The sequence below is a fragment of the Leptonotus elevatus genome, chromosome 2 (assembly GCF_054856555.1).
Source record: "Leptonotus elevatus isolate MCC_2025b chromosome 2, RoL_Lele_1.0, whole genome shotgun sequence".
Classification (NCBI taxonomy): domain Eukaryota; kingdom Metazoa; phylum Chordata; class Actinopteri; order Syngnathiformes; family Syngnathidae; genus Leptonotus; species Leptonotus elevatus.
This window is the reverse complement of record NC_141240.1, coordinates 2413918-2428194: the sequence shown is the minus strand read 5'-3', so window position 1 is coordinate 2428194 and position 14277 is coordinate 2413918. Positions and strand designations below refer to the sequence as shown.

At 46.3% G+C, this 14277-nt stretch overlaps 1 protein-coding gene across 4 annotated transcripts in view; it reads right to left on the bottom strand.

Annotated features, from left to right (window-relative positions):
- The window catches only part of plxnb3 (plexin B3), a 148268-nt gene that overhangs the window by 105483 nt on the left and 28508 nt on the right, over positions 1-14277 (bottom strand). For 3 of the 4 annotated variants that reach the window (XM_086067153.1, XM_086067156.1, XM_086067154.1), the window contains exons 7-13: positions 12764-12896; positions 12527-12686; positions 12302-12410; positions 2591-2699; positions 2190-2309; positions 1989-2102; positions 1529-1619 (exon numbers count right to left, since the gene is read on the bottom strand). In XM_086067153.1, the coding sequence (XP_085923279.1) occupies positions 1529-1619; positions 1989-2102; positions 2190-2309; positions 2591-2699; positions 12302-12410; positions 12527-12686; positions 12764-12896 (836 nt within the window). The remainder of the gene's footprint in view (positions 1-1528; positions 1620-1988; positions 2103-2189; positions 2310-2590; positions 2700-12301; positions 12411-12526; positions 12687-12763; positions 12897-14277) is intronic. The other variant, XM_086067155.1, reaches the window with a different exon arrangement.

Sequence of the window (14277 nt, the reverse complement as noted above, 5' to 3'; positions counted from 1 at the left end):
TTACCACATAAACAATTTCAATCTACACTTGTAGCCCTTACTATCGCAAAAAAAACAATTCTTGTTAACTGGAAAAATCAACAAACTCTGAATATCGACCAATGGTCTAACCTCCTCATAAATCACATTTTAATGGAAAAAATATCTGCCTCAAATAAAAACCAAATATCAAAATTTAAAGAAACATGGTCTACGTATATAGAATTTTTTAACCTACACCTGGTTACTTAATTCTGCCTGTTAGCGAGAGCCACCGCAGCGTGATAACTTACATTGATGTTTCTGTATTTGGCAATTTGTAACTAATGGTTGTGTTTTTATAGTCAAGAACCCAGCTGCTGCCAACAGGATCGAGCAGATTCACCTCCAATGCACTAAGGGTTAATATTCGGATTCACTGCATGCCAGTGGGTTAATTCTATAAGTGCTGTCCCCCCCTGGCTGGGCGTGGGCGGGTCTGCCCCTCTGTTGGCTGCTGGGTGGCGGCTGCGTCTGGGCCGTTCCCTGGGTCTCTTGGGGGGTGCTGCGTTGCGGGGCTTTCCCTGGTGTCCGGGGCGGCGCCGCTCCGGCGCGGTCCGTCGCTCTGGGCCTGGCGACGCGGTTCGGGGCCTGTGGGCCGCCGGGGTGCCCCGTGGTTCCCTCTCCCCTCCCCCTCCAACCCCCCCCCCCCCCTTGCTGCCTCTCCCTCCTCGCCTCTCCCCGCCCGTCCTCCGCCTCCCGGTCCCTTCTCCCTCCCCCTTTCTCTGCGGCCCTGCCACTGCCCCTTGCCCATCTTGTCGTCACTTTCCTTTGTTTTCTTTGGTCCCCTCGGGTCTCCTGACGGCGGTGTTCGGTTTAGGTGAACGGTATGGGATTTTTTCTAATAGGTTTTTGGTGAGCTAACGAATACACACACACTCGCACGCATGCACGCACGCACATACACATACTCACCCACATACAAAAAAACAACAAAAAAACAACAAAAAAAAGAAACGAAAAAAGAGCAATGATGATGACATTACCGAATGAACAATACTGAGCTCTTTTTGACAAAAGAAAAAAAAGAAAAGAAAAAAAAAAGAAGAGAATAATCTTTCTTTCGGTAGTTCCATGTTTTTATAGCAGTAAAACATAATATTCTGAGGAGCTTGCAAAATCAGTCAAAATTCAAGAAAACAGCTGGGAGCGAAGGGGGTTGCTTCAGTGAAAATGATGAGTTAAGTGAAGTCTTGAAAGACTGTCTTTATTTTATTTTATTCCAAAAAACAAGTGGCCTATTCATGTCAAATGAAATGCGGAAAGAATGCTTTTTTTTTCTTTCAAATAAAATCAAGCATTTAAATAAAGTGAAAAAAGCGTAGTTATTTTATTTTTAATAAAACCTTTAATTCTTAAGCATTAATGTTGAAGTTACTTTTTTAAACAGGCAATCAATAAAGTAACAAAGTTTTCAAGGTAAGTGTGGCAACACTGCATGTACACACGCAGCCCCCCCCCCCCCCCCACACACACACACACACATGCATGCACGCTTTGAAGTTCTTACGTTGAAGACCAGGTAAAGCATCAATGCTCCTCGCTCCTCTCCTCAGAAAGACTGGCGCGGAATAAACAAGCCGACTCACGGCATACTGAAACTACAGGAAGTAACAGGCAGGCAGGCAGGTTAGAGTCACCGGGCGGGTATATGCTACACAATGGGGATAACATTCTGACTTTTCACAGACAAGTGGTGACCTCAACTACAAAAGGGGACATTTTGGAGGTCCCCATTTTGTTCAGACATGTGATTGCCTACGCCCATTCCTTACCCTAACCTCAACCATAATTCAAACTAAACTCTAAAACTAAGTCTTGACCCTCAAACAGATGTCTGAACAAAATGGGGACCTCCAAAATATCCCTATATGTAGGTGAGGTCCTCAAATTGTCTGTGAAAATTATGAATGTTGTCCCCATTTTGTAGCATATACCCGCCCATATTTGTATGTGTGTGTCAGCATTACTTGGTGGGGTCTGCAGGTGAAAGAGTATGTCTCATCATCAATTTTCTGGACAATAGCGGTCAGGTTGACTTGGACCTCCTCAACTTCCACCACACACACATATGGTGCCTCTTCCTACACACAGTCACACACATTATTTAAATGTATTGTCATTGTGTGAAGTATGCTTCATGTGACATCCTCAATAGTGCTTCTTCTCACCTTAAAGACGTCCAAGTTGTGGGCCTTCAGAACCACACTCCTTTTCAGTCCCACAGGAACCAAGGCAGAACTCTGAATGCCGAACACCTGAGGACACTGACTTGGACCAGTAGAGTCCTGCTGACAGACAGGACAACATGCTCAGAGGCAGATAAACAGCCATGTTGTCAGGCTAACAGACATGTAATCAGACAAATAATTGATTGAAATAAAGATAGACAAGTAGACAGGTAGACAGAAAAATTGACCGACTCAGACAGGCAGACAGATATAGAGGCAGACAAACAGGTTGTTCAAAAGACATATGTACAGACAGGCAGACAGCTAAATAACCCACATCTCGACAGACAAGTAGGCAGATATATAGAAAGACGGAAGGACAGACAGGTAGATAGACTCACTTTCTGGCTGAGGATAGTGTGTTGATTAGTACACTGTTCATGGTGGGTACATTGCTGGTCCAGAGGACACCAGTTACACTTCCACACACTGACGACACATGCCAGACACCTGAAACACATCATCTTATCATTCTCCTCACCATCACTGTCATCATCACAATGCAACTATGTGTTGTAGTGTTGTAATCAGAGGTGAGTGTGTCAATGAATATTGATCGTCTGGCATTCGTCAGTTGTCAGCCGGGTGTATGGGACCATTATTATAGCAAAGCCATTTACAAATGTGTATTTCAATCCACAAATATACAAAAATAATTTGGCTGAAGTAACAAATGTGTAACAAAGATTTTACAAATGTGTGACCGAGATCACGAATGTGTAATGAGAATCTACAAATGTGTGACTAAAATCACAAATGTGTAACCCAGATCTACAAATACGCAACTAGTTACACATGTGTCACATAAATCTGCAAGTGTGAACACTGAGATGTGTATATATAAATATATACCCAAATCTACAATGCTGACAATGAAAATAATGGACTTGAACAAAAAGAATGATAATATTGTCATTCATACTTTAAAAAAGGTGTTGATTTAAGAAATAACTCATATTATGGGTGCAAAAATATGTGAACCTCTCACTTAATTGGACATTGCACCTACTTTTGCAATGAGAACTTCATCCAAACAATTTCTTTAGTGATTTATCAATCTTTCACATCTACTTTGGGGGAATTTTTGCCACTCTTCCTTGCAAAATGCAGCCAGTTGAGAGACCAAACATGACTGTTTTAGTTGTGACCAAACAGTTAAATTTTTGACTCATCTGTCCACAGAAGGGACTTCCAAAAAGCTTCATGTTGTCCAGGTACTTGCTGGCAAAGTAGAGATGGGCAGCTTTGATCTTTTTTTGTGATCAGAGGCTTCTACCTAGCAAGCCTTCCATGAAAGCCTTCTTCTGATTGTTGAAGCATGCACATGTGTCCCAGATGCAGCAAAAGTCTGCAAATCCCTGCTGTGTGATGTGATGTTCCAGTTGGCTTTTTACCTGAATTATCATTTTCTTGTGGTTCTTGCTGATATTTTAGAAGGTCATCCACTTCTAGGTAGGATTGTAGTAATTTTCAGTGTTCTCTAGTTGCAGATGATCTGCTTCACAGTGGAATGATAAAGCTAATTTTTTTTAAATGATTTTATAGCTTTCCCCAGACAGTTGTGCTGTCACTACCCACTTCCTGAGGTCCCCTGAGATTTATCTTCCTCTCAGCATGACTGACCTGTATGGGTTCACCTGGGTAAGACTAAAGTGACATTTTTGTCTCTGTTTCAATCAGTGATGCACAATTTCTTTGCTAAACCTCTAATTTCATTGGTACATTTCAGTGGTTAGTTTAGCTACTAATTATATATATATATAGAGAGAGAGAGAGAGAGAGAGAGAGAGAGATAGAGAGAGAGAGAGAAAGAGAGAGAGAGAGAGAGAGATAGAGAGAGAGAGAGAGAGAGAGAGAGAGAGAGAGAGAGAGATTATCTCAGTATAATGAATCGTGACTTGCAGAAGTTAGGTTTACATTTCACAGCATTTGTTTTTTCTTGTGTGCTTTGCTTTCATTTCATTCTTGATGGTTCTAACAACATGAAGATGCAGACCTATCTTTGAGTAGCACTTGGAAAAATGCCTTATGAGAGAAAATTCATATTCAAATTGTTACTGATGAAATCTGCATTTAGAGCTTCTCCCACACTTCTTTTACTTATTGGTACAACCGGATGTCACACAGTGGTATTTTTGCCGTAGAGGAAGAAAATAATGTTAAAAGTACGCAGCGGAAAAGTCAATTTAATGTGTAGGTGTGGCAACACAAGATGGCTGCCACCGGCTTCACTTCTCGCTTGGCATGAGCAGACCTGGTTATTTTTTTATGTTCGTGCTGTGTCAAGCTGCGAATCCCCCTCAAAGTCTGACCTTTTTTTTTTGTTTTTTTTTAAGCTTTGAGCCAGGACAGCGTTTGGTAGTGTTTTCATTTTATTTTCTTAACTCAAGAGCTATGGTTGTACACGCATCGGGTCGGCTAGCATCGGGCTGGCATCACATTTACAGCAGGCGACTTGAATGACGTAAGCACGCTTCTCTCATAAAGCACATATCTAATGACTACTGGAGTAAGCATGCGCTTGGTGATGTGATGAGCACACGGACTTCCATACAGTATGCAAGTCCATGGATGAGCGGCGCTCGACGGAACAGGTTTTTGGGATCAAAACATGCATTGTCAAGCGTACTGGAACGCTTACAGTACGTTCTTTGTAGGGGGATTTTTAAAAGTGTCGGAGCTCCGTACCTGTGTGCTTCGGCCCGCTTAAAACAGTGGGTGTATGCAATGGATAAGGGCTTACCACTCACACCAATGTTATCTGTGCATTTAAGAAAAGCACATTTTCATTATTTTTCATTGTTCATTTTTACATTTTGTTTTATTTTAATAATACGTTAAATAACATATTAACATGATAGAATAGGGAGTAGGACTAGATAAGTTATTGTACTTCTTCCTACTCATTTTGAACATGTAAATTTGTCATGATAAGGCTTGCATAGATGTGGGTGGGCCCAAATGCGGGGAAACAGGTATGAAGGGCAATGTGAGGATTTTTATTAAAACATAGAAAGTAAAGTGAGTGAACAAGGACTGGACGGAACGTGACTGGACGGGCAGTGACTGGATTGGACGCCATGACTGGACGGGATGTGAGAGGACGGGTGTTACGATCACGGAGTGGAGGACCCACATGCAGGGAGGTAGGAGAGCCACGGCAGGGATGCTGATAACTTAGTTTTAATCAAAAACAAGGAAACACAAGATCACGCCCGAGGGCGGCTAAAACAGCGAGTAAGTAGTGTGGGATACAGAGTAGCGTCACGGAGTAATAACCCGACACTCCTTGCTGTTTCTGTCAGGCTTTTATCTTGGCCTGATGAGCTAATGGGCAGCAGGTGTGTTTGGCGGGATCCGCCCTCCAGCTGTTTCCCCAGCAACTGCAAGGGAAAACAGAAACAGCTGACCCCAATCATGACAGTACCCCCCCACTAACGAACGCCCCCAGGCGGACCACCTGGCAGAGAAGGGTGCGACGAATGGAAGTCACGGACAAGTGACTGGTCCAGAATCCAGGAGCGGGGGATCCACTGGCGGTCCTCGGGACCGTACCCCTCCCAGTCGACCAGATACTGCATCCCCCTGCCGCGCTTTCGAGAGTCCAGTATGGCCCTAACCGTGTAGACAGGCTGCCCGCTGACGACCCGGGGAGGCGGTGGGGGCGCGGAGGCGGTGGGGGCGCGGCCGGCGGGCACAATGGGCTGGCAGAGACAGGCTTGAGCAAGGACGTGTGGAAGACTGGGTGCACCTTGAGTGTGGGTGGCAGGTTGAGCCGAACTGCCACCGGGTTGATCGCGGAGTCGACTTCAAATGGGCCGACAAACCGAGGCCCCAGCTTCTTGGAACTCCCCGCTAACTGCAGGTCCCGAGTGGAGAGCCATACCTTCTGTCCCGGTCGGTAGGATGGTGCTGGGTTCCGGTGCCTGTCCGCGAGTCGCCTGTTGCGGGCCATTGTGCGGCACAGGGCCTTCCTGGCGTCCCGCCAAACCCTGTGAGCCCGGCGGAGGTGGATATGGACCGAGGGAATGGCAACCTCGCCCTCCTGGGAAGGGAACAAAGGGGGTTGATAGCCATAGCCACGGGGACAAACCTGTGGCAGAGCACACGAGGGTGTTGTGGGCGTATTCAATCCATGGAAGGTGGGACGCCCACGAGGAAGGATGCTGATGGCACACACATCGGAGCGCCGCCTCCAAGTCCTGGTTAGCTCTCTCCGTCTGCCCATTTGATTGGGGGTGATAGCCCGAAGACAGGCTAGCCGTAGCTCCCAAAGACTTGCAGAAAGCCTTCCACACCCGGGACACAAACTGAGGCCCCCTATCGGAGACGAGGTCGGATGGGATCCCGTGGATCCTGAATATGTCCCTTATCAGGATATCCGCTGTTTGCAACGAGGTGGGCAATCTGGGCAGGGCGAAAAAGTGCGCCATCTTGGAAAACCGGTCCACCACCGTAAGGATCACCGACTGCCCGTTGGAATGTGGTAGCCCGGTAACGAAATCCAGCGCCAAGTGCGACCAAGGACGGTGGGGAATGGGCAGGGGGCGGAGCTGACCGACTGGCATACGGCGAGAGGACTTATTACGAGCACACACCGTACAGGACGTGACATATTCTTTTATGTCCTTGCGTAGCCCTGGCCACCAAAACCTCTGTGCTATTAGGGACAGCGTTCGACCCACCCCAGGATGACATGCCACCTTTGACACATGCCCCCACTGCAGCACCTCTTGACGCAGGTGTGTGGGTACAAACAACTTATTCCCAGGGCACGCTACCGGGGTCTGTGTGTCGCCAGTTGCTTCCACCACCTTCCGCTCTACCTCCCACTGGAGGGCTCCCAACACTCTGTTCTCCGGCACGATCGTTTCGGGTGGAGACCCCTCGGCGGCTGGACCGTGCATGCGGGACAAGGCATCCGGCTTGGTATTCCGGGATCCTGGTCGGTAAGTGATGATATAATTAAAACGTGTCAGGCACAGGGCCCAGCGTGCTTGACGGGGATTTAGTCTCTGAGCGGACCGGAGGTACGACAAGTTCTTGTGGTCCGTGAAGATCTGGAAGGGTTCCGCCGCGCCCTCCAGCCAGTGCCGCCACTCCTGCAACGCGAAAAAATAATGGCCAGCAGCTCACGGTTGCCCACATCGTAGTTGCGCTCCGCCTGGTTGAGCCGACGTGAGAAGAAGGCACAGGGATGCAGCCTCTGGTCAACCGGGAACCGTTGGGACAACACCGCCCCCACTCCCGTCTCTGAAGCATCGACCTCGACCACAAATGGAAGAGCCTCGTTAGGGTGTGTCAAAACAGGTGAACGTGAAAATAATAATTTTAATTTAACAAAAGCGGCCTCAGCCTGCTGAGTCCAAATAAACGGAATCTTGGTAGACGTCAGCCTCGTCAGAGGTTCCGCTTTCATGCTATAGTCACGGATGAACCGACGGTAGAAATTAGCGAACCCCAGGAACCTCTACAAGTGCTTTCTTGACGTGGGTGTTGGCCACTTGACCACGGCCTGGATCTTGGCCGGGTCGGCTCTCAATTGACCCCTTTCCACAATATATCCGAGGAACTGGACCGAACTTGTGTGAAACGCACACTTTTCTGCCTTCACGTATAGCCGGTTCTCCAGCAGTCGCTCCAAAACCAGCCGAACGTGTTGCCGATGTTCTGCTAGATTTCTAGAGAAAATCAAAATGTCGTCAAGGTAAACAAAACAAAAGTGATTAAGCATGTCCCGCAAGACATCATTAATGAAACACTGAAACACTGCGGGAGCGTTTGAGAGGCCAAAAGGCATAACCAAATACTCAAAATGCTCAATGGGTGTTTTAAACGCTGTTTTCCATTCGTCGCCCTCCCTTATCCTAACCAGATGGTAGGCACTGCAAAGGTCTAATTTGGTAAACACCGCAGCAGAATGTAATGGAGCAAATGCTGACTCCATTAGCGGCAATGGGTATTTGTTTTTAATTTTTATGTTATTCAGACCACGGAAATCGATACAAGGGCGTAGAGTCTTGTCTTTTTTCTCAACGAAGAAAAATCCTGCCCCTAGCGGCGACTTGGAAGGCCGAATAAGCCCGGCAGCCAGCGACGTTGTGACATATTCATTAAGGGCTTGGAGTTCCGGCTTGGCTATTCGGTACAGGCGTGTACTAGGCAGTGGTGCGCCAGGAACCAATTCTATCGCGCAATCATAAGGTCGATGCGGAGGGAGAGATAAGGCCCGGTCTTTACTAAAAACTTCCCGTAAGTCGTGGTATTCTGCTGGCACATTTTCTAGGTTAATCGGTTCCATTATTGCTTTAGCTGGGCCACAGTGGTGGTTTACGGCTGACTGCAGGCAATGTGAGTGACAAAACAAGCTCCATCTCTCTAACCTAGGCATGCCCCAGTTTATGTCAGGGTTGTGCCTGGCCAGCCAAGTCAGACCCAGGACCACTGGGGCTGACCGGGAGGGCATAATGAAAAACTGTCTAGTCTCCACGTGATTTCCCGATAAACGCATGTGTAGACTCTCTGTTCTATGTGTAATCACCCCCAAGAGGCGCCCGTTGAGGTCATACATCTCCTTGGTTTTCTCGAGTCTAACCACCGGACATTTCAAGATGTTAACAATTTTCGGGTCGACAATACAATCATCCGCCCCAGAGTCCACCAAAGCCGTCATCTTTACATTCACCCCACCCCATGTCATTTCTCCTGACAATTGGAGCCTTTTAGTGTCCAACTGGCCATTTGGGTCACGTGGACTGGGAGTACTCACACTGGTTGATGCGTTGGGGTTGAATGGTTGTGGCTGGAACGGGTGCGACGTCCCGACGTCTATCAGGCCGCCCCCAACACGTGGCCGATTGGTGTACGGGCCGACCACAATATTGGCACGCCTGATTTCTCCACCGGTTCCTGCGTTCCGCTGCAGAGAGCCGTCCTCCCCCCAGCTGCATAGGCTCGATGCCATCTCCCGCAGGAGGGTGTCGCCACGAAGCGTCGGGAGGCGAGGCGCCGAAGAAGTGCCCCGCGGACGTGGTCGAAACCGGCTGAGCAGCAGTGTCTGCTGCCTTAGGTCGTCGCTCCTCCTCCCGTTCCCGCTGCCGCTCCCGCAACCTGTTGTCCAAGCGGATGGCCAGGTTGATGAGTTCCTCCAGACGGGACGTCTCGTCCCGTGCCGCCAGCTCGTCCTTGATTTGCGGGCTGAGTCCTCGCCCGGAAGATCCCACACAGCGCCGCTTCGTCGTAACGGCCCTCGGCCGCCAAAACCCGGAAGGAGATGGAGTATTCCGCCACGGACAAGTCGGCCTGCTGGAGGTCCAGCAAGCGGCTGCCCGCTTCCTTCCCTTTTACTGGGTGGTCGAAGACGTTTCTAAATTCCGCCAGGAAGGCAGGAAATGAAGCTCGGAGCTCCGGATTGGCTTTACTGACCGCCATCGCCCATAATGCCGCCTGGCTGGAAAGTAGGCTCATTACGATGGCGACCTTGGCGCCATCGTTCGGGAAGGTGTGCGGCTGTTGATCGAGAACCAGGCTACACTGGTGAATGAATTGATCACACCCACCAATTTCGCCAGAGTAGCGGGGAGGATGGGGAATATTGGGTTCCCGAAGAACAAAGTTGCCAGCTGATCGGGACACGGAGGAGACAGGTGACGCCCCGGCTGGTCGTAAGTCTTCCGCGGCCGTGTATTCCGACCTCCGCTCCACCTTCAAGGTGAGTGACCCGATCTGGGCGGTTAGCGTCGACATTGCCTCCTTCAGCTCGCGGAAGTATTGCTTGTGCTGTCCGAGTAAGCGCCCATGGCTGGCCATGGCCTGGCACAGGCTGTTGGGGTCTGCGGGGTCCATTCTGGTCGGGTTATTCTGTTACGATCACGGAGTGGAGGACCCACATGCAGGAAGGTAGGAGAGCCACGGCAGGGATGCTGATAACTTAGTTTTAATCAAAAAGAAGGAAACACAAGATCACGCCCGAGGGCGGCTAAAACAGCGAGTAAGTAGTGTGGGATACAGAGTAATAACCCGACACTCCTTGCTGTTTCTGTCAGGCTTTTATCTTGGCCTGATGAGCTAATGGGCAGCAGGTGTGTTTGGCGGGATCCGCCCTCCAGCTGTTTCCCCAGCAACTGCAAGGGAAAACAGAAACAGCTGACCCCAATCATGACAACGGGTTGCCATGACTGGACTGGACACGAGGACACTGGTCGCCATGAGTGGATACGAGGAGGCTGGTCGCCATGACTGGACTGGACGAGCTTGACTGTGGCTGGCTTGACTGTGGCTAGCTTGACTGCGGCTGGCTTGACTGAGGCTGGCTTGACTGAGGCTGGCTTGACTGAGGCTGGCATGACTGAGGCTGGCTTGACTGTGATGCGGACAAATAGACTGTGATGAGGATGACTAGACTGTGATGAGGACGACTAGACTGTGACGTGGACGACTAGACTGAGACGTAGACAACTAGACTAAGACAAAGACGATTTAACTGTGACAGGGGCTTAGCTTGACGCGACATATAATGCTCCCACACAGACTGGACAACCACAACAGACTAAATACACCAACACTAATGAGACACACCCGGGGAGCACCTGAAGGTACTGATTAGTCACACACACTGGGAAGGAAAGAAAACACACAGGTAGACGTGATCAGACCTAACAAGACAAGGGGAGAGACTAAGAACACACATGACAAACACCAACGACAGACAAAAACAACAAACACACCTATAATAAACAAAACCCAACCCCTACAAAACCAAAACATGACAAAATTATGACATTTTTGATTAATTTTTTTATTTTTTTTTATTTTAACTTCAACTTATATTTTTTATTTTGTAACGTGTTTATATGTTTATATTTTCAATAAACCAAATAACCATAATGATATATAAAATCCTGTCGCATTGTGTAACACAATGTTATTAGTGTTTCTATATACAGAAATCGTATGTTACTAATGATTAACAATGTCTTATAAAATTAAGTTAAAGTGTGTAACAATTTACTATAGCATGTAACATATTACATGCTTTCTCCGTGTGACGTTATGTAAGAGTTTGTTACCATATGCAAATATATAGTTTGCTAGCATTTACTGTAAAACAATGTCCTGTGAAAGTATATTGCAATTTCATTGCAACATTGTTGCAAGTAATAGTGTGTGACCATTCAACACACGTTTAACAGCGTTATACAATATACAATGTCTTATCAAATTGTGTTACAGTGTGTAACAATGGTGCACTGTGGAACGATGTGTTAGAACAGGGGTGTCAAACTCATATTAGCTCAGGGGACACATGGAGGAAAATATATTACCAAGTGGGCCGGACCAATAAAATCATGTTATATAACTTAAAAACAGTTGGCGTCAGTTATACACAGATTTTCGCCATTTGCAGGCCAGCCCTAAATAGCGGGGCTCCACTGTAAATATATATTGTTTCAAAAACTAACACGAATGCAAATGCAAAACTTTGCACATATGAGTTCCGGGAGTGCTATATCTACCTGTTTTGGATATATATTGTTCCCAGAATGCATTGTGTGGCGAAGTTATAGGACGTTAATCCATGTCACGTGTTTGGGTTACCAGTAGCTGATGTGTTGTATTCGGCACGTTTAGGTTTGATCTATGTTGGTCTATGTTTTAATTTTTAATTTTCTTCAACAAACCGTAACTTTAGATTATGTGCAAAATAATGACATCTGTGTACAAGTTGCATTGCTCATCTGAGGATTGCTTGTGAAATTACATATGAATATGTTTTGATTTTTGCCGTCTGATTAATCGGTCCAACATTAGTGTTTTTTTTTTTTTTTTTACTTTTCAGACGTACATTTGAAATCCCTGTGTTAGAACCATGCTATAACATGATATTGTGTGTGCTACTACTGTATGTTTTGTAACAAAATGTTACAATGGATTGTATTTGTAATATGTTACAAAGTGTAAGAATACGTTAAAGTGAGTTACATTGTGAAACAATAAGACATAGTGTGATAATGTGCAAAAATATGTAACAATCTTGAAGAGTCTTGTCTTACTGGGAGGTCTGGTTGAGTCGGCTGACAGCTCCACAGTCATAGAAGGCTATGTTGGCCGTGCTGATGGTCACATGACCAAATGTCAGCGACACAGACACAATCACGTGATCTACATCATCAACAAAAGATGAAAAAGAACATTGTGTAGCTACAGTGAGAGGGTAAGAATCATACGGCTGCTGAAGGTAGCCTTTGATTACTTTTTTGAAAGCTTTGTGGTCTTACCGGTTCCTGTGGGCAGTGGTGGGAGGAGCGCCGGGTCAGGTGACTGACAGCTAAGGTGTGTTCCGGTGATTAAGGCCGGCTGAGGAGGAAGATGATGAAAGACGCAGGAAAGTGACTCAGTTGCTGCCAGGACTGGCAGCTGGGGTAACATCAGCGTTACCTGGGAAACCAGAAAAGGATGATCAGCAGACTTCTCTGACCAAAGTCATTAATCATCATTTTTCTAGTTCAAGCTACCTGAGTCTGTTCATCTTTACTTTGATTATCTGGCTGCACACTCTGCACCGACACACACTGACTGGATGAGTCAAAGCTCCAGATCCAGTGATTGGGATGAATGTGGCGCTGACACTGGTGTTTGCGGGAGCATCTGCACCAAACAAATGTCAGACATTTTTGCGGAAGTTCGCAGTCATTTCAATGTTGCCAGATAGAAATCCTACGTTTTGACAAAAAAGGCATTTAAAAAATTTGTCCCTTACATCTTCTTGGTCATCCCTAGTTAAAATTAGGGATGAGCGAGTACACCACTATCTGTATCTGTTCAACCATCTAAATTACCTTAATCTGTTTTCGGAGGGGCGTGGTCTAAACCAGAAATGGGCGTGGCCTAAACCGGACGAGGGTGTACATCGATTCGGTAGTAATTTTTTTTTCTATTTCACACTTAAAATAAATGGCAAAATAAAGTGTGACATTGATATGGGTTGATCAAAAGTTGCTTTAATTTTTGTTGCCAAAACAATTCAAAATTGAGATACAAATCAGTGCTTTTGATCACAAAAGTAAGAAGAACCAAGTTTTTTATAAACTTAGAAAATTTATGTGTATGAATAAATATTTACTTAACAGTCTGAAAATTGAGATTTAGTGTTTTTGATCACAATAATAAAGGAACTATTTAGAGAACAAGTTTTTTATAAACTCAGGAAAAACACACCAGATCCATCACCAGATGCAACAATGGTATGTATACGTACGTATACGTTACGTAACAAAACAAATTTACTAAGTAACTTTGACAAACATATGAACCCGAAATACGAGTGAGCTGTAAAGACAAAACTTTGCAACGACGAAGCTCAAGCTGCCAGAGCAGAATGAGAAGCAGTAAGCAGCACAGACACTCTGCCTGTGCCCTGTGGTGTAGAGGAGGTGGAAATGGGTTAAGCGGGGGGCTATGTGTGACTGACTGGCCAGATATATTTGGGCCAATTAGATAACGGAGAAAAGAGAGGAAAAAAGAAGCAGCCTGCAGCAGTGAGAGAGGAGCACTGGCGCATGGATACGGATAATATGTAATTATATCCGGGTTACACGGACAAAAATGAATTATCCGTACCGGATACTCGTGTTGTACAGATATTCGGCACATCCCTAATTTTAACCTTTTAAAATCTGAGGAAGTTTGGCATCTCAACAGATGAAATTGGGCAAAAATGGTGATTTGGCCTCAACCCCAAAACAACTCTGAAGATCCCATTAAGCTTACAAGCCATCTCCTGAGGCCTCATTTGCCAAAGATTGGTTGTTTGTAGTTTTTTTGTGCGTGGGAGTTCATTCCATTCACTTCAATTTTTTTTAGTGCCAGTAAAAATGATAAACGCCCTCAGGCTATGACAAAGGTTTCATTAACTCTTTTACCGTCAAAAACTTGACGTTAAGGACACGCCCACTGAATACCGCCAATAACGTCAATTAAGTTTGTTTTTTTCTCAATGGGCAGTGCAACGTCTTGTGCAGCTTTGGTT